The sequence below is a fragment of the Penicillium samsonianum genome (assembly GCF_028829775.1).
Source record: "Penicillium samsonianum strain IBT 33392 chromosome Unknown utg000004l_segment0_segment0, whole genome shotgun sequence".
Taxonomy (NCBI): Eukaryota; Fungi; Ascomycota; class Eurotiomycetes; order Eurotiales; family Aspergillaceae; genus Penicillium; species Penicillium samsonianum.
The window spans coordinates 2893625-2919991 of record NW_026643262.1 but is presented as its reverse complement, the minus strand read 5'-3'; the positions used below and the strand labels follow the sequence as shown (position 1 = coordinate 2919991).

General features: G+C 50.5%; 10 protein-coding genes across 10 annotated transcripts; 5 read left to right on the top strand and 5 right to left on the bottom strand.

The window, feature by feature from the left end:
• Positions 1 to 201: 201 nt before the first annotated feature.
• Positions 202 to 1774, top strand: N7471_008018 (serine/threonine protein kinase CDC7; the record flags this gene model as incomplete). Its single annotated transcript, XM_057280737.1, has 4 exons — positions 202 to 445; positions 499 to 940; positions 988 to 1048; positions 1100 to 1774. The coding sequence occupies 4 exons, from the start codon at positions 202 to 204 to the stop codon at positions 1772 to 1774; spliced, it is 1422 nt and encodes a 473-aa protein (XP_057134997.1).
• Positions 1775 to 1911: 137 nt separating this feature from the next.
• Positions 1912 to 2922, bottom strand: N7471_008017 (ubiquitin-specific protease OTU1; the record flags this gene model as incomplete). The annotated part of the gene is made up of 1 exon (XM_057280736.1): positions 1912 to 2922. One exon carries the CDS (start codon positions 2920 to 2922, stop codon positions 1912 to 1914), a length of 1011 nt encoding a protein of 336 aa, XP_057134996.1.
• A 714-nt stretch (positions 2923 to 3636) lies between these two features.
• Positions 3637 to 6404, top strand: N7471_008016 (putative RSC complex subunit (RSC1); the record flags this gene model as incomplete). The annotated part of the gene is made up of 5 exons (XM_057280735.1): positions 3637 to 3776; positions 3832 to 3994; positions 4041 to 4109; positions 4161 to 5411; positions 5466 to 6404. 5 exons carry the CDS (start codon positions 3637 to 3639, stop codon positions 6402 to 6404), a joined length of 2562 nt encoding a protein of 853 aa, XP_057134995.1.
• A 989-nt stretch (positions 6405 to 7393) lies between these two features.
• Positions 7394 to 9209, bottom strand: N7471_008015 (putative spindle poison sensitivity protein Scp3; the record flags this gene model as incomplete). Its single annotated transcript, XM_057280734.1, has 3 exons — positions 7394 to 8740; positions 8833 to 8954; positions 9038 to 9209. 3 exons carry the CDS (start codon positions 9207 to 9209, stop codon positions 7394 to 7396), a joined length of 1641 nt encoding a protein of 546 aa, XP_057134994.1.
• Positions 9210 to 9755: 546 nt separating this feature from the next.
• N7471_008014 (uncharacterized protein) lies at positions 9756 to 10495 on the bottom strand (the record flags this gene model as incomplete). The annotated part of the gene is made up of 4 exons (XM_057280733.1): positions 9756 to 10189; positions 10241 to 10303; positions 10357 to 10399; positions 10457 to 10495. 4 exons carry the CDS (start codon positions 10493 to 10495, stop codon positions 9756 to 9758), a joined length of 579 nt encoding a protein of 192 aa, XP_057134993.1.
• A 639-nt stretch (positions 10496 to 11134) lies between these two features.
• On the bottom strand, positions 11135 to 13641 carry N7471_008013 (uncharacterized protein; the record flags this gene model as incomplete). The annotated part of the gene is made up of 5 exons (XM_057280732.1): positions 11135 to 11146; positions 11202 to 12497; positions 12547 to 12666; positions 12720 to 13446; positions 13535 to 13641. 5 exons carry the CDS (start codon positions 13639 to 13641, stop codon positions 11135 to 11137), a joined length of 2262 nt encoding a protein of 753 aa, XP_057134992.1.
• Positions 13642 to 14149: 508 nt separating this feature from the next.
• chl1 (DNA helicase) lies at positions 14150 to 17044 on the top strand (the record flags this gene model as incomplete). Its single annotated transcript, XM_057280731.1, has 7 exons — positions 14150 to 14258; positions 14346 to 14438; positions 14494 to 14660; positions 14714 to 15349; positions 15400 to 16065; positions 16118 to 16288; positions 16343 to 17044. 7 exons carry the CDS (start codon positions 14150 to 14152, stop codon positions 17042 to 17044), a joined length of 2544 nt encoding a protein of 847 aa, XP_057134991.1.
• A 313-nt stretch (positions 17045 to 17357) lies between these two features.
• On the top strand, positions 17358 to 18137 carry N7471_008011 (60S ribosomal protein uL15; the record flags this gene model as incomplete). The annotated part of the gene is made up of 3 exons (XM_057280730.1): positions 17358 to 17389; positions 17523 to 17721; positions 17919 to 18137. The coding sequence occupies 3 exons, from the start codon at positions 17358 to 17360 to the stop codon at positions 18135 to 18137; spliced, it is 450 nt and encodes a 149-aa protein (XP_057134990.1).
• Positions 18138 to 18686: 549 nt separating this feature from the next.
• N7471_008010 (uncharacterized protein) lies at positions 18687 to 20517 on the bottom strand (the record flags this gene model as incomplete). The annotated part of the gene is made up of 3 exons (XM_057280729.1): positions 18687 to 19408; positions 19459 to 19966; positions 20401 to 20517. Coding segments are annotated over 3 exons (1347 nt in total), but the record flags the coding sequence as incomplete, so codon positions are not given.
• A 44-nt stretch (positions 20518 to 20561) lies between these two features.
• pld3 (phospholipase D) lies at positions 20562 to 26319 on the top strand (the record flags this gene model as incomplete). The annotated part of the gene is given in 5 exon segments (XM_057280728.1): positions 20562 to 20924; positions 20936 to 21032; positions 21050 to 25898; positions 25962 to 26030; positions 26083 to 26319. The coding sequence occupies 5 exon segments, from the start codon at positions 20562 to 20564 to the stop codon at positions 26087 to 26089; spliced, it is 5385 nt and encodes a 1794-aa protein (XP_057134988.1). The 3' UTR covers positions 26090 to 26319.
• Between the last annotated feature and the right edge of the window lie 48 nt (positions 26320 to 26367).

Genomic DNA, 26367 nt, shown 5'->3' with positions numbered 1-26367 from the left:
CCCAGCGTTCGTATTGTCATATTTGTCACCGAGTGGTAATTGTTGTGCATGTTTGCATTGTAAGGATATTTTGGCAGTTGCGATAAACATTGAAAGAACTTGACCTTGACCTAACACGCGACACGATCTTATGACTTTGCTTTTCCACTTTATCACTCAATAGGTCCAAGTCAAAAACTCCTCATTGTCTTCCGTGCCACCATGTCAGCCCTCCGCGCTGCCCCGGGCGTATTTGAGCTGAAGCGCAGCAGCTCCTTCCAAGAGCCACAATTGAAACAATACTCGCTGGGACAGGATGATGAACCAGTCTCACAAAGTGATGCACCCCAGGAGAGTGACTATGAGGAAGAGGTGGACGAATCAGTCCGAGAGGATATGAGAAAGCTCGAAGACACATTCCCAGGAATCTCGGATCGGTTTCGTCTGGTGAATAGGATCGGAGAAGGTATGACTGGTTCCGCTGTTATTGGTGGGATTCTTGATTGACGGACCTCATAGGTACATTCTCCACAGTCTACAAAGCAGAAGACCTTCATTATGACGCACACCAAAACGACTGGGATGTCTTAACACCAGCCCAAGACAACTATGCGGAGCCTCCATCCAAACGACGGCGAGTTGAAGGCGAGCCAACCGGACGGAAAAAAACGAAATTCGTCGCATTGAAGAAGATCTATGTAACGAGTAGCCCACTCCGGATCCAGAACGAGCTAGAACTGCTGCACGATCTCCGAGGATGCGGGTCTGTCTGCCCGCTGATCACTGCTTTCCGATACCAGGACCAAGTGGTCGCTGTATTGCCCTATTTCCCCCATACCGACTTTCGCATCCAATACCGCACATTCATGGTTGCAGACATGCGCCATTATCTACGATCCCTCATGACCGCCTTGAACTCGGTACATGAACATGATATCCTCCATCGTGATATCAAGCCGACGTAAGTGTATCATTCACGATGACCTGAATTATACTAACATCTTTAAGTAACTTTCTCTACAATCCAGATCTGAAAGAAGGTGTCCTGGTTGACTTCGGGCTTGCGGAGGTATGATTCTTGGCTGCCATATGTTGATGCGCTTACTGATTGTCCCAACAGCGCCAAGGTTCAGAATACAGCAGCCCATGTCTATGTACTCACCAAAGTTACGTCCGGCGAAGCCGGATCCTTTCAAGCTACTACTCCAAGAACCCCCCATCCACGGGATTTTCAGCCGGCTACCCCAAGAATGATTCACGGCCATCACGACGAGCGAACCGCGCTGGAACTCGAGGCTTCCGTGCCCCGGAAGTTCTCTTGAAATGCACATCACAGACCACAAAGATTGACATGTGGTCAGTGGGTGTCATTCTTTTGACTCTGCTGGGACGTCGGTTCCCCTTCTTCAACTCTGCCGACGATATCGATGCGATGATCGAAATGTCGAGCATCTTCGGCACCCGACGCATGAAAACCGCCGCGGCCATGCATGGACAGATTTTTGAAACAAATATCCCCACCATCGGCGAGAAAGGCTACAGCTGGGAGAAGCTGGTGAAATGGTCCAGCTGTGTGGAAGATTTGACGGAAAGCGAGCAGCAAGCAACACGCCTCTTGTCTGGACTGATGGAATTGGACCCGTCTAAGCGGCTCAGTGCCGCGGACGCCCTGCAGCATGAATTCTTCACGGATCCCATTCACCATGATGTGGAATGGGGAGGTAACCCAGAAGAAAGCGCAGAATCAGGAGAGGAGGAGGAGGAAGATGATGCAGATGAGGTTGCCATGCTATGAGACCCAAGATTATTTGTACGATATGTGAGATCAGTTTTATGCCATATAGCATACCACTTAATTCATGACAATGAAGCAGCCTTCATATGACTTCAACCAATCCGCAGTATGCCTATCTATCCTATATGTAACGTTTGCTAGCTCGCCTCTCCGAAATCGTAATGCCCAGTCTCCGATGCATGCTTTGTAGCACCCTTCTCTCCAGTGAATGTGCCTCCGCAGATGTTGCAGCGAACGGTAAACCCAGAAGTATCTGTGTAGTAGTGCTTGCCCTGCAACACCCGGCACAATTCTTTAGCTTTTTGCAAAACAACCGGATCAACAGCCTCAAAGATCTTTGTGTCGTCATGCGCCAGTGGGTTGGCACGAGTATAGGGTGGGCGAGAGGGGGACAGGGCAAGGACATCGTAGTGAATCCCCGAGTACACCACAATACACCGCGTCGGTGCTCCCTCATTAAACTGGAACATGTGCAGAGTCTGTACATCGATAGAGCATATCTCGATATTGAAGTATTCGCTGAGAATCTTGAGCTCGATGGCGCCACCCCACGAGTCCTCGTTCTGGATCCAGGTACAGTATTCATCCGGTTTTTTGCCCAAAATTGCTGTTGTATATTCCGTTGGATTTGACTGAATAGCTCCTGCAATGATCGATCGCAGCTCAACCATCGTGTCCATATCGCCCATGACTGCAGCGCCCACTGCTCGGAAAAGACATGAGTTGTCGTCAGGCATCACCCGGAGTACGAACGTTCCGGCATGTTCTGGGGAAGCGATTTCTGGTGGGTCATCGGCGGTGTTCTCGTGTGGTCTTTGCGACATTGATGGCTGCGATGGCTGCGATGGCTGCGATGGCTGTGATAGTTGTGATGGCGCTGTTGTCGCATCGTCGCTCACGCCCCGGGTGGCCCCTTCTTTCTGCGCGACGATGAGTGACTCTCCATTTAGATTTATCCCAACTTCTAGGATCCTTTGGTCTGGTTGAAAGCTGTCAAGCTCGAGTGGTTTGAGAGGGTATCCATATTTGACGTCAAACGTAGCAAGGCCGGTCTTCTCCGCAATTTGGGTTTGGAGATCTTTGATAGTTGCCGTGTCACCCAACGTGACAGTTGACTGGCCTGAAGGCCCACGGACTCGAATTCTCATTGTGATAAAGTCCCAAAGAGGTAAAAAAAGCTTAGGATACTGTGAGGTGAACAATCTTAAAGAACCTTCCAGAGTTGGAAGTTCCACTGATAGGAAGATATGACGACTTTCCGTGTGGGGTATACCTGAGTATACCTGAGGCAGTCTGTGGTGGCAAGCCAAATGGTATCAGATTCCCTTTTTTTGGGCCCTGAAAAGGGGTGAAACTGGTATATGAATCAGTTCTTTATTCCTTCTCATCCAAAACTTTGAAGTCACAACGACTGCAAACGGGGATGAGACTGTACCCAGGTACCAAGCCAATCATAGCAACCATAGCCTTGCAGAGCTATGTACGGAGTACGGAGCATAACTTGAAAGTATGTTGTACATTGGGCCAGAGTGACAACTTCAACCCCCAGCCACAGTAGGCAGCTATAGCACAGACACCCCCATAGAAGAGATGCAAGTAGAAATGACATGATTGAGTCCAAACATTTGAATACACATTCTCTCTCATGAAAAGATGTCCAAATGAATTGTCATGAAATTACCGTATGTAACGTCAAATGCTCGCTGAGTCAGCAATAGCTTCACGCGCTCGTAAAACATTCTCCGACCTCTCCAGGGCTTCCCTACTGTCTTACCTGAATTCTGGCTTGCTTGCTTCGATTTCTTTGATCTCAACGGCTGTCAAATTTACCGCTGCGTGGAAACGCGCTTGTCGCCAACGACATGGAGTCCGAGAAAGAGCTATCGCAACCCCCGCGTGAACAACCCGTCAACTCCATCGAGAATGACGGTGCGATCACCCGCGAAACATGGAAACTGATGATGGATGTGGTCATGGCAATCTATGATTACCGAGAAGAAGAGTGCGATTGACCCTGACATATACAGTGATAGCTGGCTAATTGTTATATTGCGCAGTGGTCATGACCCGTCGCGATTGTTCCATCGCAGTGTCAACAAGCGCTATGTTCCCGACTACTACGATATCATCAAGGAGCCGATGGCCCTGAGTATTTTGAAAGCGCGCATCAACAAACGGGAATATAAACACTTTTCCGAATTTGTCCGCGATTGCGCCTTGGTGAGTGGGTGCGCCCCTCCAGGTGTGCAACTAGCTAACGATCTAGATCCCGCACAATGCGCAGACGTACAACAGACCTAAGTCACAGGCCTACGAAGATGCGCTGGTTGTCAAAGTATGTTTGAGTAAACTCGGCCACCCTGGGCATTCAACTAACAATTTCTAGGAAGTTTTCGCCTCGGAGTTCAGAAAGTTGGCCGCCCAAGGCCTGATCCCCGCTGATGAGGCAGAGCTACCCGATCTTGGAGAGATCCCAGAGGCTGATCCGCTGCCCGACGATGACGAGGAAGAAGAGGAGGAAGAAGAAGATGAGGATGACGACTCTGAGGATGAGGGCCGACGAAGAAAGAAGCCCGGTCCCAAGCCCGGCTTCAAGCGTGGATTGACTCAAAAGCACGAACCCGACCTTCGCAAGAAACGAGGCCGTCCTCCCCGCGTGGACACGCCTATGGAAATCCGCATCAAGACAATTCTGAAGGGAATTCGGAAGTTCAAGGGCGCCGGTGGCCACCTGAAGATCACACACTTTGAACGCCTCCCCGACAAAGCCGCTTATCCAGACTACTACATGGAGACCAAGGAACCCATCGCCATCGATATTATCAAGCGCAAGTCCAAGCGCAAGAAGTACAACTCTGTCGACCATTTCATGCGCGACCTTGATCTCATGTTCGAAAATGCCAAGGCTTACAACCAGTCCGAAAGTCAGATCTTCAAGGATGCGGTTGATCTGCAAACGGAGTCACGAAAGTTGGCCGAGCAAGAAAAGAAGAAGCCTGATAGCGAGTTCTTGATGGAAGATGGACGCTTCCCACTCCCTGATGGTATTCTCCACCGCGGTGAACTGTGGAAGGTTGGCGATTGGGTTCATATCCAAAACCAAAACGATGTGACCAAGCCCATTGTTGCACAGATCTACCGAACCTGGCAGGACTCCGATGGAGAGAAATGGATCAACGCATGTTGGTATTACCGTCCTGAGCAGACAGTACATCACTTCGAGAAGCACTTCTACCCCAACGAGGTTGTGAAGACTGGGCAATACCGAGACCACCGGATTGATGAGATTGTGGATCGCTGCTTTGTTATGTTCTTCACTCGCTACAGCCGTGGTCGCCCAAGAGATCTCGCACCGGATAAGGAAATATACGTGTGCGAGGCTCGCTACAATGAGGAGAAACACAAGTTGAATAAGATCAAGACATGGGCCAGCTGTCTGCCAGATGAAGTGCGAGAGAAAGACTACGAGATGGATCTCTTTGATGTACCGCGCAAGATCAAGAAAATCCCTAGTCCGATCAAGCATCTTCTGAAAGAGGATTCCAAGGAGACCGATGACCTTCCTCGGCCGACCTGGGGAACCGACAATGCACCCCCTGTTGCCGGCGCTGTTCACCGCCGTCCACGAGATGAGAATGTAAGTATTTTTTCCACAACATGAGAAAAGATCCTGGAAAGCTGACAACACCAGGAATCCCCACCACCCGAGCCAACCCCATCCCCGCCTCCTCCTTCCTTACCCCAGTCTGTAGCACCCCGTCAATCACTGAGCCAATCACTCCCCAGAACGGCCATGAGCCCAGGCAGTGCTGCACTCCAAACACGTACCCCAGCACCCCCAATCATCATACACACCACTCCCGCCCCCATTCGCCCACCAGGCTTCCACCAAATGACCCCATCCCAAGCCTTTACAGCATCCCTCCAACGCCGCGCAAGCCAACTCGCCACCCCGCAAACACCAGCAGGCGCATACCAGCCCTCACCACCGGCCCAGCCATACTCAGCGGCCCAGCCATCCCCCTACACCGGCTACCCCCAAAACCGCATGCAAGCCCCGCCAGCCGTGTACAACCCCAACGCACCGCGGCCCGTGGAAGTCTTCCACCTGAGCGATGCAGCCAACGCCGCCATCCCAGAAGACATCCGCGACCAATTCCACTGCGACGACCACGGCCGCGTGCTCTTCTTCTCCGCGCCGCCGGTGGACTTCATCCCGCCCTCGAAGCAGAAGCTTGGCCATTCCCTCAAATACCTCGCTACCAAGGAAGAGCACCAGAAGAAGGTCGAGGAGCGGAAACGCAAGCTGGCCGATGAACAGACGGAACGTGAGGACGCTGCGAAGCGCCAGCGCGCTGAGGTGGAGACTGAGCTTACGGGCCGTGCCGAGGCGCTTACTGGTAAGGCGTTTGAGACGTTGGTGCAGCGCGTAGTTACCGGTACGGATCAGCTCTATGGATATCTCCATCAAGCTAGGGATGATGCTGCTATGGATCTTGATGGAACCCGGGAGCGTTTTGCCGTGGCGGATCGCCAAGCTATGGAACAGACGCAGCAGATTCAGGCTCAGTCTACGAAGGATGGTTTAGTCAATCTGAAAGGTACTGCTTTGTACCTGGACGAGGCTTAGTTAGAAGAAAGGTGAACATACTGGGTGGTTTCATGACTTGGTTCCAAAGGGCGTAATCTTCAAGGCGTTCTATTTTAGTTTAGGAATATGTATGATTAGGTAGAACATGAAATGATTCTTATTTTTAGCCCTTTATACTCTCCAATCGGTAAATGCACATGTCAGTAGGAAGAATATGTAGGTTTCATCTACAGTTGTCACTGAATTTCACTTGGTGTTACTTCGAACTGAAGATGGTGATTCTCTATATCCCAATTCACCCTCGGCAACAATTTATATATCAACCTACTGTCCGTCAAGAAAACTGCATGCTCAAGATATCTACTAGATGATTATCTACTGGATGATTCCAAAAGTATCAAGGAATTGTTTATTTGCACATCTCCAGTTTGTACATGCCTGCAGTCATGAGAATCAGGACCACATATTCCGACAGTAGGGGACAAAGAACAAGGGAGAAGAAGACAAAGTAAGCACCTAGGAAACACCAGAGATCGCAGTGGTCGTGAAATCATGAAACAAAAGCAGATATGAAGGGGAAAAAAGAGTCGAGATATGTCAACCCAGGTACAGTGCGATATCCAGAAATGGAAACGAATAAAAACAGAGAAAAGACAGATTAATACAGTAAATGGCTGGTCAGGGAAATCCCTGAAAGCCCAGCAATGAGAAAACACATATGACTGTTCTAGATGATTCCAAACGGTGGAATAAAACAAGGCAGATGATGCTGAGTGCCAGTCTATGATGAGAGGGATGTGAAGACTTTTGTTTGTCGCCTTTTGTTTTTGCCGAACCAGATATCTCACTCGAAGAGAGAAAAGGACGTCTTGTCTTGGACCCTTCTTTTGTTTTGTCTCTTTGATGTATGTTGCCCAATTGAACTCCAATGCCCTTTTTCCTGTGTTTTTGGTGAATATGAACATGTCCCAATGTTGGACTTGGACTTGACGTGTCGTGATGAAATTGGCTGAAACAAAGGGGACAGATTAGGAGGAACTTTCTTTGTTCTCACTCCATGAGGCACTGTTCCGCTTGTTGCCGACCTCTTCCTCCATGTCGAAGACCAGGTCACTTTGCTCTTCCTCCTCAATCTTGCTTGTGCTGACAGGAGAGGAGATGATTCGGTCAAGGCGGCCGCTAGGACCGCTAGGACCGCTAGGAATGGCAGACGACTGGCGAGCAGAACCAGGGTGAAGGCCCATGCCGCCGAGCTGCTCAGAAATCATCGACATTGAGGATTGGCGTCCAGGGCTCGAGATAAACGACGTCCCTTCGTGGGACGCCCGGCTACTGCCAATGGGTCCCAGGCTAGGACTGGTGATTGGGTTCAGTGATGATTCACGGAGAGGAGAACCGATGTGGAAAGAGGAAGAGCCATGAGATTCCTCTTCCTTGCGCTGGCGCTGCTTGGCAAACAATGCACCAAACCGAGACGGGCTCGATGCCAGGGGAGAACCAGTCTTAGAGAAGCTGGTGCCGGTCATGCCAAGGCCGCTGATGTCGCGGTGGCTGGAGCTTAGGTCGTTATCAGTTCGGGAGAGACGGCGCAGCTTTTCCTGCGGGGTCAGAACATCGTCGTGCAGATTGACTGGTAGGTAATCCTCTTCCATAGGGAAGTTCTCATCCCAGTCCTCAAGGGCTGTGGGACGAGGAACACTAGCAGAAAGCATGCGCGGCTTGACGGGGCGCGACGAGTGCATGAACCGGGTGCCGACTGTATCTTCGGGAGCAGGAGGAGAAGATCCGATATTCGATGAAGGCTTGCGCAAGCTGGTACCATAGCCGATGTCGCGCAGGTTCCGGAATACATCTGCTTGTCCCGGTCTCTGGGGTGGCGGCGATTCCAATCCAAATTGCGAGGGCATGGAAGCAGCCACCGGACCGTAACGGGCAGCATGAGAGATACCTTGGCTGTCGAACGAAGCCGGGAGCCCCGCATCGAGAGCGCTAAGGTGGTTGTTATTAGGCGACATAGGGTATCGGACATCTTCAGCGGGAGATCCATATTTGGATCCGGCATCGGAGGCCAGGCCGGTATCGATCGTGGGGATTCCATCATAGGATGGCTGTTGCTGCCCATGCAGGGATCCATACTCCTCCTGCGGGGCCAGCTGTGGGGCATATCGAGGCTGCTCGTGGCCGTTCATGCGCTGTTGGGAGAGCACCGAGTTGGTCAAGGCGGAGTCCTGGTTGACATAGGCCTGCGGATTCACCCGGCCGCCCAGATTAAGGTGGCCACTTCCCATTCCCATGTTCCCAGTCGGCCGGTTGACTCTCCGTCCATCGGGTAGAATGTGCGCCAGTGCGCATTTTGCGCCGAACTTGCAGTTTCCCTAAAAACCATTGCCCCGTTAACTTCCGACAGCCTCGGAAAATGCGCAACGAAGAACGAAGGGAGAACTTCGAAACAGTTCCAATTTCATACCTTTGCAAAATACTTGCAAGGAGCGTAGTCAATTCCGGCATCGGTGGAGTGTAAAAAAGGACAAGCGGGGCCTGCCTGACAGGCACCCTGGCGGAAGAATTTGCAAGGAACATGTTTGGTGTCTACGTAGATGATTGCAAAGGATTAGTTCGCATTCTGGAAGCAGCCGGAATAGTGGATATGAATGAATCGAGTCAAGACTCACTCTTATTGCTCTGATTCGGCGGGCTGCGGGCAACGTCAAGTGCCGATGGATTGCGAGAATGTCCATTCTGAGGATTCTGGGGCACCCCAGAAGCAACCGGAAGAGGAGCACGGCCTCTCATCTCTGAATGACTGGCTCGACGAGATGACGGAGGACGAGTAGACACCTGCATAGAGAAGTGGGAGGGGTTGGAGATTGGAGAGGGGAAAGAGAGATAGGCTCGGCGGGCGGTGGGGGGAGAAGATCGATATTAGATGATTCAAATGTTCACAGGTCGACACTCGAGAAAGTGTGAGGAAGTGTGAAGAAGTGTGAAGTTGTAGAGTGTAGAAATGCATTAAAAATAATATTAAAGTCGATAATATATAGCACCATTATCTTATACAATCTCACCACAGCCTCTCTCTCATCAAGACAATGTCCATCTGATTACGGTTCGCCTCCCCCGTTGCCTCCATTCCATACTCGAGCTGCTTCATACCGGCGAATCAGATCTCCAGCGGAAATAGAATGCATAGCCCTAAAGCCTCTAGAATCCCTTTGTAGCTCTCGTACTAAACGTGTACATCGTAGGTGTCAAATGATGTGACCCGAGTGGGGACTAGGTAGAGAGATCACCCCTCCGCGATGATCTCTTATTGGAGCGTTCCTTCAAGCCCCAAAGATTCCTGATAACATTTGTCAGAATTCCAGAGCTTTGACGATTGGAGAGGCTATGTCATTCGTCATTCTCAAAACTCACCCACAGCTCCGCCGCAGTCATGTCCTCTGGAAGTACCTCAGAGCATTGTCCCCAGAGATCGCGACAGATCCGACGGCGCACGTTGGCGTGCCGTTGCCAATATTTCCATTCTTTTTCGAGCTTTTCTCTTTCTTCTGGTGACACTTGAACGGGGTCGCCCTTGTGGCGACTTGCTAAACGAGCCTGGATCGTCGATTCCTCATTCTCAAGACGGCTGATGTCCTGTCGGAGATCGGATATCCGGGGCTTTGCATGCAGCGCTGCTAACTCTGCTCGGGCCTTCTTTTCGTTTGCCTTCAGATTTGAAATCTCACTCTCGAGGCTTTCGATGTCAAGCTTGAGAGCCGCGGCTACCTCCGGGGTTGCAATATCCGAGGGGTCTTGTAGAGCATGGTAGACTGTCTGTTTGCCTATACGTCATTGGGGTTAGTGTGTCTCTATCTTCAAGTATACTAACTAACCAGAAACTCTTCCTTCAATCTCTTTCTTCTCATGCAAATCCCGGAGAACCTTTGCGGCTTGCGCTAGAAACCCATATATTAGGAAAGCATAGACAGGCTCACAAAACCAGTCTTACTTTTGGTCACCTTATTATGAAGGTTTGCAGAAATATCAATCGCCTAAACAATGCTTGGTCAACGGTTTATTCTTAGGGCTATCCCGAGAAAGGAGCGAACCGAATATGGACGACTGTGCCAGGCGATGTTAGCCACCATGTCGAGTATAGAATTAACTCATCAGAGCCAACGTACTTTTGCTGGCCTGCAAACTCGTCGAGTCAGTCATTGAGCAAACATATGACAAGGTCCAGATACTGTCCGGATACTCACGAAGGTATTCCCGAATCATTGAAGTATCTTTACGAGGGCCAAGGTCAGCAGGTCAGCGTCGAGGATTTGATCAAGAGAATATCTAACCATCATCTCCAGCAGATGCATCACTCTTGGGCTTACGAGGGGCCATGATGTGATGATTGGTAAGATGTTGCACTGAGTTGCACTGAGTTGGTACAAGTAGATGAAGTTCCTCACGTGGAAGAAAGTGACAACTACAAAGAAGAGTTTTGAGCTTTCCAGAATGAATACAATAAATTCACAACTACTCCTGATATCTAATTCATGCTCAAACTTACAACCCGAATGATAATATGTCCAGGGGGGAAAAAAAAGCTCAAGGTAGAAATGAAATGGGTGCAAATGCAGTTATGTGGAAACAAGGAGACCCATTGAGACCATTCGCCTCCCGGACGGCGACAACTTTTGAAACCCCGAGATTATAGAAAGTAGAGAAAATGCACAAAGTTGAAGGGAGACAGCCAAACGTGCTTGGATAAAAAGGGAACAGAGGCCGGGGTATCACATCACAATCTGCAAAAGTCAGCTAGGGTTCGAGATCAATGGCCGAAAAGTAGGGTTTACATACGCAATCACTGTCTTTATTCGCACTAGGAACACCCATCTCTTCAAAGGTCTTGGGTCCCTTGCTCGGTGGCTTGGCGGGCTTCTGTTGCGGCGCGGATGAAGTCGACGACGCGACCGAGGGCGCCGGCTGAGGTGTAGAGGCACCCGACCCGTGAGATGGTTGCCGGGACTCCATACGTGGAGGGAACGAGGGTGAACCGGGCGGACGAGGAGATGCCACACCGGGTGAGGACATTCCGGAGTGGCTAGAAACAGGAGGTCTCATAGGCTTGCGATCCGGAGCCGAGTCAAGTCGAGGTGGTGGCCGTCGCCCACCTGGAGGCGGCATTGGTGCAGAATAGCCAATATCGAGACGAGGAGCCCCGCCAGGACCGATCGTGTTACCAGCCTGCGGGCTTGTAGGCCCAGCAGGAGCGCTGAGAGGTGTTCCAGGGCCAGGCTGGCGGTAGTTCACGGGTCCGTTAGGTCCATAGGACGGAGTTCGAGATTTCAGGGGGCCTTGGGGAGGTGGGCCACCATATCCCGAGGGTGCATTGGATCGAAGGTTGGGGTTGACACCGAAAGCAGAGCTTGGGCGAGTGTCTGACAGCTGATAACCCTGTTGGGGCCGGGGACGAGTAGAGTGAGGACGATCGGGGTAAGGAGCCGCAGATGGTGGGCCGTCAGACAAGGTCATTCTCGAAGGATCTGGCATTTGGATATTCTCTGGGGTTGATTCCAGTGAATTGCCTCGCTGATGAGCGGTATATCGTGTCGACTTGATGCGTGATATTGCGATCTTTTCATGGTCCTTTCTGGACAGAGTCTTTGAGCGCGAGATACTTTCAATCCGACCAGATGCATCCTTGTTACCACTGGCAGCGGCCTTGGCATACCAAGAGCGGGCTTCCTTGATGTCCACCGGCACAAAGATACCAACCTCATAGAAGTAGCCCAGGGCGAATTCAGCCGTGGGAAGACCACTCTGAGCCGCGCGCTGGGCATATGTAAATGCCAGCTCGTCGTTCTTCTCAAAGATACCCTCATGTCCACACAGGAACCATTTGCTGATCGCCATCTCGGCTTCGGGCTCGCCCTGGCGGGCTGCCAGTGCATTGTAGTGCAGCGATAGCGCGGGGTTGAAATCACAGCTCAACTGACAGAGTTCATATGCAGCACCCATCTTGACCTGAGCCTTGGCGAACCCGTGATATGCCGCCTTTTCGATATTGACACGTGCCAGGTTCAGATCAAGGGGTAGGAAGCTTTCCGGGACGCTCACTTGAGGGAGCTCTCGAGCCAAGAGCATGCCGTATACCTTTTCTCCATTAGAATGATTTCCAAGGTAAAATATATATAGAACTCACGTATGCACCTTGCGGTGCGTTCTGGTCGCATGACTGTGCCGCCAGCCGGATGTATTCCAACCCAGTATTGAAATCCTGGTGCTGTCCATGCTGACCCAAAAGAATCATCATTCCCAGGCGCTGCAAGTATGTTAGTGTCTCCACTATCCGGTCCAGTGTATCTGATAACCCACATAGTACGAGGCAGAATCTGCCCGCGCAACACCCCGCTGGTAATGTTTGATCGCCTTCTCCGGCTCGCCCGAGCTCTCAAACTGCATTCCGATCCGGTATTCAGCACGCGCATATCCCTTCTCGGCGGCTCGGGAGTATGATCGGAATGCCTCCTTGCGATCTACAGGGCAGCCAAATTTGCCAAACTCGAGCCACATGCCCTTGATGAATTCCGCTTTGGGATGGCGCTGCTCGGCGAGAAAGCTGACAATGTTCATCGCGTCAACTCTCAGCTGCCGCTCCACCTGCGGGGTTTGCGGGCGTGGCGGTTGGGTCAAACAGAGGCGGACATCGTTCTGCGCGGCGACCTCGACAAAGGCGAGTGCATCCAAGGCCCATGCGAGTTGCATCTCCGGGTCTGTAGTGGACAGCACGGCCATCCGCGCGCGCTCTAGGTTCGCTTCTCTCTGTTCATCGGTGGGCGGGACGTTAGGTGGTGGGTTCCGCAAGACCGGGAACGGTGAGAAGTTGGGGTGATCCATGCTGTCATATGTCGCGGATTGCGCGTAGGAACTGGGATCGTGAACCTGACTGTGTTGGGGTGGACCTTGGACGGCGGAAGAAGTGCGCTCGGGATAGGTGTGGGCGCGTTGGTATTGCGGTTGTTGTTGACCGCGGCGGGGGTCAGCGTGGTATTCCATCTCAGCAATATTGTCCTGCATGTTCTCGGGCACTTCTGGCATCACTCTAGGATGAATTAGTACTCGTATTTTTGTCATTTTCAGGATTTGCAGAAACCGCAGAACTTCCTAGAAGATGTGAATTCAAATCATACCTTTGAGGAGATGGGGATATGACCTCTGGCATGTAGAAGTCATCTTGCCCCCCTGGATACCATGTTGCACCTAAGCGTTGCTGACCACCCTGTGGTGGTCTGTTCATTGTAATTTTGTTAGGGAAATTGTCCAATCCCCTGTCAATAGTCCAAGTCGAATGTCAAGAAAGAGGGGGAAATGAAAAGAGGAGTTCAAAGTGGTTTAAGGGAAAAAAAGTAGACCCCACCCCCGCCAGGTCAAACGTGAATAAGAGTTATTAATAGTATTAATAGTAGTATTAATAGTATTTTAGTGTAGTAAATTGAAATATACCTACATATGTAGGTAACAAGATCTTTAAGCTTGTCCGTAGTATACATATATTTCGGCTCAGCCTCATTGGATACATAGGACAAGTATAAGCCAGTACTAGTTATCCATAGGATGTATAATGTAAATAACTGTTTCCAAGGTTGTATTTGCAAAACCAAATTATTTCCCCTTTTTCCAATCTTTTCCCTTCTGCCTTACAAACTCCGTTTTATTTTTTTTATCTTTTCCTTTCCTTTTCGAGACTATAGTACTCCGTACTAATACACCTCTCGTATCCTCCTTCCTTACTGGATGTCATCTCCATGGATTTCCACCATCCCTATACGCCATACGATATTCAACTACAATTTATGCAGGCCTTGTATGCCTGCCTAGAAGATAGCAAGATCGCTGTATTTGAATCCCCCACTGGTAAGATCGAACTAACTGTGTTTATTCTATCATTTCCTTTTTATTTATTTTTTATTTTTTTTATTTTACTAATATGATATTGTACAGGTACTGGAAAATCTCTAAGCTTAATCTGTGGTTCTTTGACCTGGCTTCGAGATCACAAGCGAAAGGCTTTCCAAGAAACCGTTGATGCAACATGTGGGTCCCAGTGTGAAACATATGACTACATAGTGTCAGCTGTCTGACATTCCAGGCGATGACGATGAGCCCGAGTGGATGATAGAACATGCCAAACGGGAATCTAGGCGTGCTATTACCGAAAAGAGACAAGAATTCGAGGCCCGACTGGCCAAAATTCGACAAGAGGAAGAGCGTTTGAAACAGGCCCAGGACAGTGCAGACCGACCCCGTAAAAAGCAGGTATGCATATATTCCCCGATCGATGCAAGAACACTATACCAACTAGAAAATAGCGACTTGACGACTCAGCACCGGAACTTGTCGACGACGACGATCAATTTGTTCTCGATGACTATGATAGCGACACAGACAATCAGAAAAAGCAGAATGACTCAGGGAATTCCGACGGCCTGTCTGCAAGCACTTTAGCCTTGCTAGAACGGTTTCAAGGGAAGTTCTCAACAAAGAAAGATAAAGAGGATGACGAAGACGATGAGATCAAGATCTTCTTTTGCTCAAGAACACATTCACAGCTAAGCCAGTTTGCCGGTGAATTGCGACGAGTCAGCTTCCCATCTAGTATACCTAGCGACCTCGATCCAGAGAGCAAAGATGACATCTCCAAGCTCGAAGAGCGTGTGAAACACCTGTCGCTAGGATCCAGAAAGAACCTGTGTATCAACCCCAAAGTCCGGGCCTTGGAGAACAACACCGCAATTAACGAAAAGTGTTTGGATTTACAGCAAGCGGGTGTAGCAGCCGACAAAAAGTGCTCCTTTATTCCCTCCAAAGACGACGAGGCTCTGGCTCTTAAGTTCAGAGACCATGCCTTGGCGACAGTTAAGGACATCGAAGACATTGCCCAGGTTGGGAAAAAGCTCGGAATATGTCCCTACTATGCATCTCGTCCAGTTATCAAACACAGCGAGGTCAGTGTCACCCAGGGATAGGTATAACGTCGGCTCTAACCCAAGACTAGATCGTTACACTTCCATATCCCTTGCTGCTGCAAAGATCAGCCCGTGAGGCCCTCAACCTCTCCGTCAAAGGTCATATTGTCATCATCGATGAAGCCCACAACCTCATGGATGCAATAGCTGGCATCCATTCGGTGACTGTCTCACTAAGTCAACTGCAGACTGCCATCGGGCAGCTGACAACATATGCCCGCAAGTTCAAGAACAGACTAAAAGGGAAGAATCGGAACTATGTTGCGCAAGTCATCCGGTTGGTGAGCTCCATTGCGGAGCATATGAAGTCAATCTCTCAGCAAAAGGGACCACTGGAAGGCTCGGTGCAAACGTCAGATCTCATGGCTGGAAAGGGAGTTGACCAGATCAACCCTTATAAGCTCGCTAGATATCTACAAGAGAGCAAGCTCGCCCGGAAAGTTGACGGCTATCTTGAATCCTCGCAACAGCCACAACCTGGTCGGCCCAAGGATAAGACAACAATGCCAGTTTTGTTTCATATTCAAAGCTTTCTTCTTCCTCTTATGAACCCTTCGGAAGAGGGGCGGCTCTTCTTTCAGAAAATTCAAGACGCTGTTTTGTTGAAATACATGCTTCTTGACCCTACGAACCACTTTCGGGAAATTGCCGAAGATGCTAGGGCTGTTATCCTAGCTGGCGGTACTATGTCTCCTGTAAGTTCGGCTCATATCTTCTGACATTGTAACTCTCTAATGCTCTCAACAGATGTCAGATTATGTGAATCATTTGTTTTCGTATCTGCCCCCGGAACGACTAGGGACATTCAGCTATGGCCACGTCATTCCAAAATCCAACTTGGTGGCGCAGTCCTTGACTCAAGGGCTGATGGGAAACGAATTTGATTTTACATATGAGGCGCGAAATTCCGAAAAAATGGTATGTACTAGATTCCGAGCTTCGAAAAGTTTTGTTATTTACACATCAACCTAGATCACCGACCTTGGGCGTACGATAGCAACCCTCTGTCAAGTTATCCCAGACGGTGTCGTCGCGTTCTTCCCCAGTTATGACTATCTCAGTCATGTTCTGAGTGTCTGGAAGAAGCCCATTCTCAACGGGAACGGCCAAAGCACTCTCAATCTACTGGAACGGAAGAAGAAGATACTCTACGAATCTCGTGAAGCGGTGATAGCTACAGACGATTTGCTGCGGGAGTATACCGAGGCCATTGAATCAGGATCAGGAGCCTTGCTTCTGTCTATCGTGGGCGGCAAGTTGTCGGAAGGCATTAATTTCTCCGACAGGTTAGGGCGCGGCGTCTTTATCATCGGCCTGCCATTTCCCAATATCCGCAGCGCTGTCTGGCAGGCCAAGATCCAGTATCTCGAGGAGAAGACCTACAAACAGGCTTCTGGGTCCGAACCGGAAAGGAAAGCAGCAGGCAAGGCAGCGGGCAGGGACTTTTACGAGAATACGTGCATGCGAGCAGTGAACCAGTGCATTGGTCGAGCCATCAGGCATGTGAACGACTACGCCGCTATCATCATGATCGACCGCCGGTATGAGTCGCCGCGGATCCAGCAAAAATTACCTGGTTGGATTAGAGGGAGCTTGGTCCCAGCACCTCCCACGCGGGCGGCTCAGATGACCGTGCAAAGACTTTCAAAATTCTTCGCCGAAAAAAGGCGATAGCGCGATAGGCACTGTAAATAAAAACACTATATGATATAGCGTCATATTTTTACATAAAATTCGTGCTCATTAGAGATGTTTGGCATGCGTAGATGTACCAAAGCCCTAAATTGTAAAAGACCGGCAGAATGGAGATAAGGCGGTGTGTTTACATGACATAAGTTCTGACAAAGCCAGGGCTAGGGTTCCACGATCACGGGACAAGCGAATTTGTTAGCGCACACTCTAAGCCTGGATTTCAACATCCTGTAGACGGAACGATCCCTTCAACGCCAAACATCAACGGTCTTGTCGAAACACCCCCGCCGACAAGATGCCTACCCGTTTCTCGAACACCCGGAAGCAGTGAGTCGACACCCTTTCCTGTGCCGTCTGAATCGAATTCTTTTCTCGTCGATCGCGACCAGAAGAGCCAAATTCGTCATAGCCCAGTCGCAATATCACATCAACATATCACTAACCTCTCATTCTCTCACAGCCGCGGCCATGTGTCTGCCGGTTACGGTCGTGTCGGCAAGCACCGCAAGTCCCCCGGTGGTCGCGGTATGGCCGGTGGTCAGCACCACCACCGTACCAACATCGACAAGTTCCACCCTGGTTACTTCGGTAAGGTTGGTATGCGTTACTTCCACAAGACCAACCAGCAGTTCTGGAAGCCCACCATCAACGTCGATAAGGTACGTTACATCTACATCTTGCGAGTCGATTCGATATGAAGGAGAAGAAAATGTGGATTGGTCATAGGTCTGGGTGTGGAGGTGCGCAAATGGCGACAATATGAAAAGAGGAGGGAGACCAATCGACAAGAATATGAAGAATTACGGAATTTCGTTGAGAAGGACAATTATCGCTGACTGCGACTTTCTTTTTTCAGCTCTGGTCCCTCGTCCCCGCTGAGCAGCGTGACGCCTACCTGAGCGGCCAGAAGACCGATGTCGCCCCCGTCATCGACCTCCTGCCCCTCGGCTACTCCAAGGTTCTTGGAAAGGGCCGTCTCCCCCAGATCCCCGTCGTCGTCCGTGCCCGCTACGTCAGCCGTGACGCCGAGGAGAAGATCAAGGCCGCCGGTGGTGTTGTTGAGCTCGTCGCATAAGCGTTGATTCGTCGAGAAATTTCTGGAGAAGGCGGGTGAATAGGGGCAATTTGAAGCCCTAGCTGTGTTCGTTCGCCAGCATGGAGGACGATCGGAACTCAAAATGAGATCTGCCCGAACCGAAACCAAGTCGGTCCGGGCGGTCGAAAATAAAAAGGGTTTTTTTGTATGCAATCAGCATAGCATATGGCCTCCGAATGCCCTTACGATTTCATCAGTGTGTTAAACAAATACCATAAGGAGGATTTTTTTCAAATGTTTGTGGTTCATGCCCATTGTCATGACTCTTGGAGGGCAGAGTGTTGGTTCTGAATTATTGAGCCACGCTCATGTAGGATGACCGAGGCTGCCTTGGTCGGGGCATGAAAGGCTTCCCATGGTTACTGCGCAGGTTCGCTGTTAAAGCTACGGTCATCTTCGTAGATTTGGGGTCTTACCAACCTGTCCGATTACGATTGCAAAACTACGCAAGTCATAGGTCTTGTCATATCACATCTAATCTCATTCTATGTTGTAGACACTGAAACATTTACCACCATGGCCTAGTGCTCAGATCTTTGACTCTCGCACCGAACCCCGTCGATCGGCCTTATCGGGACCTGCGGCCAACGTCTCACTGATAAACCGAACAGCCTCGTCAGCCATCTTAGGAGTGACTTCATGGGCCGCCGTCCGATCAATGATATCTTCAAAGGACACCGCACCATCACCGAACCACCCATCGGACGAGATAGTCTGCTTGAACCAGTTGAGGAACAATTCTCCACGATGATAGGGAACAAGCTTGTCCTTGCCGCCAGACAGATTCAAAATGCGCTTGCCAGCCAAGGCACGAGTCAGAAGTGGCCGGAGCACCTGCTGCTCGATTTCTGAAGGCTGAGGCAACGGGCCTTCGCGCAAAGGACCAGTCGATGGCCCGCAATCCACATGCTTCAGCATCATACCGGCAGGGTCATATCGGTTGACGGTCTCTAGGAAAGAAGTCGGCAGGGCTTCTGAGCCGAGGACCTCAGCACCAGGCGGGTCACTCTTAGTCCATGATGGCAGTTTCGACAGCCGTGCACGGTCTGCCATCAGATTGATATAGTCCGGACAGCCGATGATGACGACCCCGGCGGTAACTCGAGGCTCGTGCAGTAGACAGCTCCATGCTGCGTGTCCGCCCAGTGAGACTCCTAGAACTAGGTTCTCGGTGATCTTATGCTCACCACTGGGGAATGTGTAGGAGGGAAGGTAGTCCATGAGCACGGATGTATCTCTTGCAGTGCCCTCTAGTTATAGTTAGAATCTTATATCTTATTTTACAAATTCTTTCACTCACGGAAGATGGAGAACATATCCTGGGCATGTCGGGGGTTCCCCTTTTTCCAAGACTCATTGGCAAGAGGGTCGACAATCCGGGTACCATGATTTCGCTGATCGAACGAGACACCAATCAAGCCCTTGGCCGAAGGTGTGTCCTGGTTTCTAGTGTTCCAGTCGGTGATGGCGGAGTTGGCAATGCCGGTCATACGCTCCTGGGTGGCTAATCTGGGGTGAAGAAGCCAGAGACATGCGACCTCCGAGGCCTCTTTGCGGAGCTCTTCTAGTCCAAAGACCGTTACTGAGATGCCAGCAATTGCGTAGACCTTCTGGGAGATGGCGGCCGGTATGGGCCTGCCTGAATCGTTCAAGGTCTTTAATGGATCAGTCATGATGGTTGAGCAGGTATGAAGAATACCAAATATAATATGAAATATGTTGAAGAGAGGTGGGTTAAATAGCGGGGAGATAAATGGGTATCTCTTTAAAGGCGACTCGGGTATACTACGCAAAAGCCGAGGCCTTCGCTTTATATACTTCCAAGGTTAACATAGTTCCGAGACTATTATGGAGTACTCCGTTATATAGGTCTCTGTTTTCTCTTTATTGTTGCAAGTTAATCCTTTCTTTTTTATATATTTATATATTTGAATTCCAGCGCGTTACTCCAAGGTCCTCGATTGAGGCTATATATGGCCAGTTTGCTTGATATTACAGAAGAAACTCCTTTGGATTCAGTCAAATTCAATTCAATATTTCCCATTCTATACTTCATACTTCATACTCCATACTAAATATTAGATATGTACTCCGTACTCCGTAGATACTCCACTAATAGCATGCCCGAAAGTGCAGTGGTCACCCCCTTTTCCAGACTGACCGCCCGCTTCTTCTCCAGTCGGAGAGCAGCTGGGAACTCCACTGTAAACTAATTTATCTATGCTCCTTTTAATGTCAACACACGTTCTTTATTCCCCTGGATTTTCTCGTTTTTAATCCTAGTGATGACAATGATCACTACATAGTCATCTTCGACAGTGTATTGAGTATGTACAAAGTAAACGTGGTTGACCCCGTGAACTGCAACTGATAATCACCTTGCATTAGCCCCAGAATCCAAACATGTCGGCCTCTTCAATTCACAAGGATGTGGAAACTGGCTCACTGAAGGTCGACACAAAGAAACAAGAGCCCCTTTTGGCTTCAAACAAATCAAAATTGGCATCCCCGTTGCCTTCTCCCACCGAATCCAAGAAACCGATCTCGATCAACCAGACCCAGCCCACGGACGATCAGGATACAGGTGGAATATTGGGTGACAAGGAAAATGCGCATCAATCATCCGTGAAGCATGGCTCACCGAGGGGCAGGTCATCCCTGAGCACTCGACCGCCAAACCGGTCAGCCGAGGACCAGCAACCATGGAGTCGCCATCAACGCCAGTCGTCTAACCCCGGGATGTCCCCTCCATCCCGTGCTCAAAGTGTACAATTCAGAGATACAGACACCGAGGCTCCCGACCCGTCCCACTCCCGGCCGCAATCCCGACCCCCTCTCGACCCGCCTCCCAACACGGCGAAGATGATGATCAGGGTCCCAAAGGAAAGCAGTCGTTGTTCGGAAAATTGAAGTTACTCGCTACTGCACCCAATTTTGCGTCACACTCACGATCTCCCAGCGGCGCGAGCACGGACTTCCGCTCAGCTCCAGGCGATATAGCCACGCCGGGGTCGGAAAGGGGGAGTTCCGCTTTCCAGAGCCCCTGGAAGAAGAGGGCAGCGAGATCGATGCCGATGCGGAAGAGAGCGGCGGCGAGCAACATGATCCTCGTGAAAAGAGAAAAACGCAACGGCGGCGGAAGCAACGGGAAGAAGAAGCTGGCTCCAACACCGCCCCTACAACGCCTAAAACAACGCGCAGACCATCATTCCACTTCTCATCCTCCTTCGCACCTTTCGAGAACTACCGCACTAATCTGTTCCCCCGAAGAGCAAGCACTACAGACTTCACACCTCAACAGCGCGAGGGGGTTTCAGAAGATGAAGGCCGTGAGAGGCTCAGCCGGCGGATGAGGAGCCGCCCATGGGCAAATACTCGGGTTGACAGCTATACTGACCGCCCAGATGCTAATCCGGATGAACAGCGCCCGAGCAATTTGAGGCGATTGACCGGGTTTGCCGGACCATCTGGAAACGATGAAAGTCTAACAGCGAGCTGGAGACGCCATCGAACTGAGCGAGGCACTAGTGCCAGTGCTCAGCGATGGAAGCAAATCAAAGCTGGTCTGAAACTCATTGGGCAGCGACGAAGGCCAGATAATACAGTGGACAATAAAAAATCCGCAGAGTTGCTTGCTGAACTCGCTTCGGCCGTGCCGGCTGTGCTTATACTGGCCAGCGCGTTCCAACGAGATGAGCACGGCAGCAGAAGAATCCCGATTCTTTTGGAACAATTGAAGGTTCGTGTTACGGATAGCAGGATCGATTCCCACTCCGGTGACCGTCATCTGGTCTTCCGAATCGAAATGGAGTATGGAAGTGGCATGACTCGCATGAAGTGGATCATCTTCCGTACGCTAAGGGACTTTGCCAATCTGCATCTCAAGTACAAGCTTCATCTGGGAACTCAGAAGTACATCCAGCTACGCACGAGTGAGAACAGCCCGAGTCTCCCCAGATTCCCTAGAAGTGCCTTCCCCTACATGCGAGGTGTGCGAGGCCTTGAAAGTGAATTCGAGGATGAAGATGAAGAAGGTGGTTATGAGACTGGTGCGGAGGGAATGAGTGGAACAGAGAGGCCTCCGACGAAGAAAAAGCAGAACCAACAACCACACCAGCGTCGGGTCTCTGGCCCGCTTGCTCGCAGAAAGTCCAGCATCACCAATCAAGAAGGAGACTCAGCCGCAGGACCTTCATCCACCCATGAAGGTGTCTCGGGAGCCAGGAAAGAAACATACCCTGGGAAGCAGCGAAAGAAGCTTGAGCTCTATCTGCAAAAGATGATTAGGTTCCTGATCTTTAGGGCTGACAGCAATCGCCTGTGCAAGTTTTTGGAACTGTCCGCTCTCGGTGTTCGTCTGGCCGCAGAAGGCAGCTACCATGGCAAAGAAGGATTCCTGATAATCCAGTCCTCCAAGGGTCTTGATTTCCGGAAGGCACTAACCCCGTCTCTGGTTAAGAAGCGCCATTCGCCCAAGTGGTTTCTGGTCAGACACAGCTATGTAGTCTGCGTGGACTCCCCCGAGGAGATGAATATTTATGATGTCTTCTTGGTGGATGCCCATTTCAAGATTCAGACACCAAAGCTTAGTCTTCGCAAGCAAAATCCAAAGGATCTTGCCAAGTCTGCAAAGCAGTCTGCGAGACACCCTCAGCACCACACTCTCCGACTTGAGAATTCTGAACGCAAGCTCAAACTGCTGGCTCGGAATGAGCGTCAACTCCAACAGTTTGAAGACTCGATCCGCTTCATGGTTTCCAATACTCCGTGGATGCGCCCCAACCGGTTCGACAGTTTCGCGCCTGTGCGACAAAACTGCTTTGCGCAGTGGCTGGTTGATGCACGAGATCACATGTGGGTTGTCTCACGAGCAATCAACCAGGCGAAGGATGTCATCTATATCCATGACTGGTGGCTGAGTCCAGAGCTTTACATGCGTCGGCCTGCTGCCATCAGCCAGAAATGGCGATTGGATCGTCTCCTGCAGCAGAAAGCTCGGGAAGGTGTCAAAGTCTTCGTGATCATGTATCGCAACATCAACTCGGCAATTCCCATTGACTCGGAGTATTCCAAGTTCTCTCTCCTTGACCTTCACCCCAATATCTTCGTTCAGAGATCACCAAATCAGTTCCGCCAAAATACTTTCTTTTGGGCCCACCACGAGAAGCTTTGTCTCATCGACCACACTATCGCTTTTGTTGGAGGTATCGATCTGTGCTTCGGGCGTTGGGATACTCCTCAGCATCAATTGACCGATGACAAGCCTACTGGCTTTGAAACTACTGATGGTCCTAAAGACGCAGACCATTGTCAACTGTGGCCGGGCAAGGACTACTCCAATCCTAGAATCCAAGATTTCTATGACCTGGATAAGCCGTATGAGGAGATGTATGATCGCAATGTTGTGCCCCGGATGCCGTGGCATGACATTTCTATGCATGTCGTGGGCCAGCCTGCTCGGGATCTTACTCGTCATTTCGTCCAACGCTGGAACTACATTCTTCGTCAGCGAAAGCCCACGCGGCCGACGCCCTTCCTCTTGCCGCCGCCCGATTTCAATCCCGCTGATTTGGAAGCTTTGGGTCTTGATGGAACTTGTGAGGTACAAATTCTCCGTTCTAGCAGCATGTGGTCGACAGGAACACCCGATGTCGTCGAGCACAGCATCATGAATGCCTATGTGAAGTTGATTGAGGAATCCGAGCATTTCGTCTACATCGAGAATCAGTTCTTCATCAGCACCTGCGAGATTGAGGGCCGGAAGATCGAGAACCTCATTGGAGATGCCCTAGTTGAACGTATTGTCCGAGCTGCCAAAAATGAGGAAGCATGGCGCGCCGTCATTGTCATCCCATTGATGCCAGGCTTCCAGAACACTGTGGACAGTGAAGGTGGAACAAGTGTTCGCCTTATCATGCAGTGTCAATACCGCAGTATCTGCCGTGGAGAGACATCCATTTTCGGCCGTCTTCGTGCGCTTGGAATCGAGCCAGAGGATTATATCCAGTTCTACAGTCTGCGAACTTGGGGCAAGATTGGACCGCAAAAGGCACTGGTGACTGAGCAACTTTATATTCACGCCAAATGCATGGTCGTTGATGATCGCGCTGCTATCATTGGATCAGCAAACATTAACGAACGATCTATGTTGGGTTCGCGTGATTCAGAGGTTGCATCTATCGTGCGAGACACCGATATGATCATGTCGAGCATGAATGGCAAGCCATACCTTGTTGGTCGATTCCCACATACCTTGCGTATGCGTCTGATGAGAGAACATCTCGGGATTGATGTCGACGAACTCATGGAACATGACTTTGCTACTGAAGAAGAGCTACGCAAGATCCAGGTCGCCGAAGGGAGTGAGCATCCAGTTGACAACCGAGAGCGAAGAAATTCGGCGTCCTCGGCCATTGAACGACAAGATGAGAGGGAGATGGTCGAACGTCGGCATCGTGTCCAGGACGAGTTCCTTTCTCGCTCTGAGGACATGTATAGCTTCAACCACGATGTCGATTGGGAGCAGGGTGGTAACCCTAATCTCAAATCGAACCGCAAGCTCACTACCGACGCTCGCGTCACTGAAAATCCCGACCACAGGAAAGACGTGGAAGGTGATGGCCCCGATCATCTGACAGCCGCTGTCCGGGCCGGGTTAGCAGTTGGTCGTGATTCGGATATAGAGGCCAATGGAAGAGAAGCCCTGCTTTCACCCATCGCTCCTGAGGGGAGGGGTACTATTGAGCGACCGAGATCATCGCAGCAAAAGCCCTCTCGAACACCCTCGACCCGCAAGGACCGCGGACCTGGGTCATCGAGTGAGACAAATCCCATCTCCGAGACCAATGCGAGTACACCGTCACAAGGCCATGGAGTTACTGGATCATCGAGCCGCGAGTCCGAGACTAGCGGTACCGGTTTGAACATGCCTAGAGAAGAGAATGAAACCCCTAAGCACCACCACCCGTCTGTTCCTGACCTCAAGCGTATCTTCATCGATAACGACTGCATGAGAGACCCGCTCATCGATGGCTTCTACCTGGACACATGGCAAGCCGTCGCCGAGAAGAACACCAAAATTTACCGATCTGTGTTCCGCTGCATGCCCGACAGCGAGGTGAAGAACTGGAAGGAATACAAGGAGTATGCCACATATGGCGAGCGCTTTGCAGAGGTGCAGAGCCAACAGGGCAACAAGCCAGCCCAACCTCAACAAAAACAAAGTGGCCATCCCCCGGCCGGTGCTACGGTCAGCTCTCCTATGTCGATCGCTTCTCAGATGTCTTTCATCACCCCAAGACCCGAAGGACCACAGGCAGACCCGAAGAGCCCCCAGACAATTGACGAGAAGGTCGGAACTGGGAACGAAGCTGGTCGTCCTCAGTCTGAGCAGCTAGCGAAGCAGGAGACGCTATCATCTATCGATGAGAAGGCCGCACTCAAGACAGTGTCGGATCCGAGTCTGTTGGCCAATGTTTCGAATGGGACCAGCGATGACAATGGCGTCGTCGCCGGCGAGGATACCGAGAAGTCACGAACAAGCCCGGCTCATGTCGATTACTCTGAAGCCGTGAACCTGAATCTGAACTCGACGAGCCAGTCTCGGAGACGTAGACGCAGAGCTACAACCATTGGCTCGAAGCGTGACCCCCATGGCACAGATGAGTATTTGGATAAGGGCCATGCGGAGGACCTCCTTAACAATACTCAAGGCCATCTCATCTTGTGGCCTTATGACTGGTATGTCTCAACTTTGCTCCCATTGGACCTGAGGACATATCCACTGACGAATTCTATTTACAGGCTCGAGAAAGAGGAGCAAGGTGGAAACTGGCTCTATGCTTTGGATCAGATTTCTCCTCTGGAGATCTAGTAAGTTGTCCCTTTTTACTGATTCCTGAACAGGGTACTAACGGATATATAGCAACTAATCTCGAATTGTTCTGCACTTGACGGCGTCTTGCTCTTGATTTAGTCCCTTGCTCGTATTTGTCTACTTGGTGTCTGCGTTGGAATTCTCGAGCGCCCCTATAGCGATTGATGCATTTTCATTTTCTTAGACTTTCCTTGTTGATGGCTGTTTGACTAGTCATCCTTTGGAGTTGTGTGTGCTTCAATGGGTTCTCTATATTCCCCCTACCTAAGTAGCGCTATAAGTAATCAACCCTTTTCGAATATGGGGATAGTATATACTCCCTTCCTAGGTCCT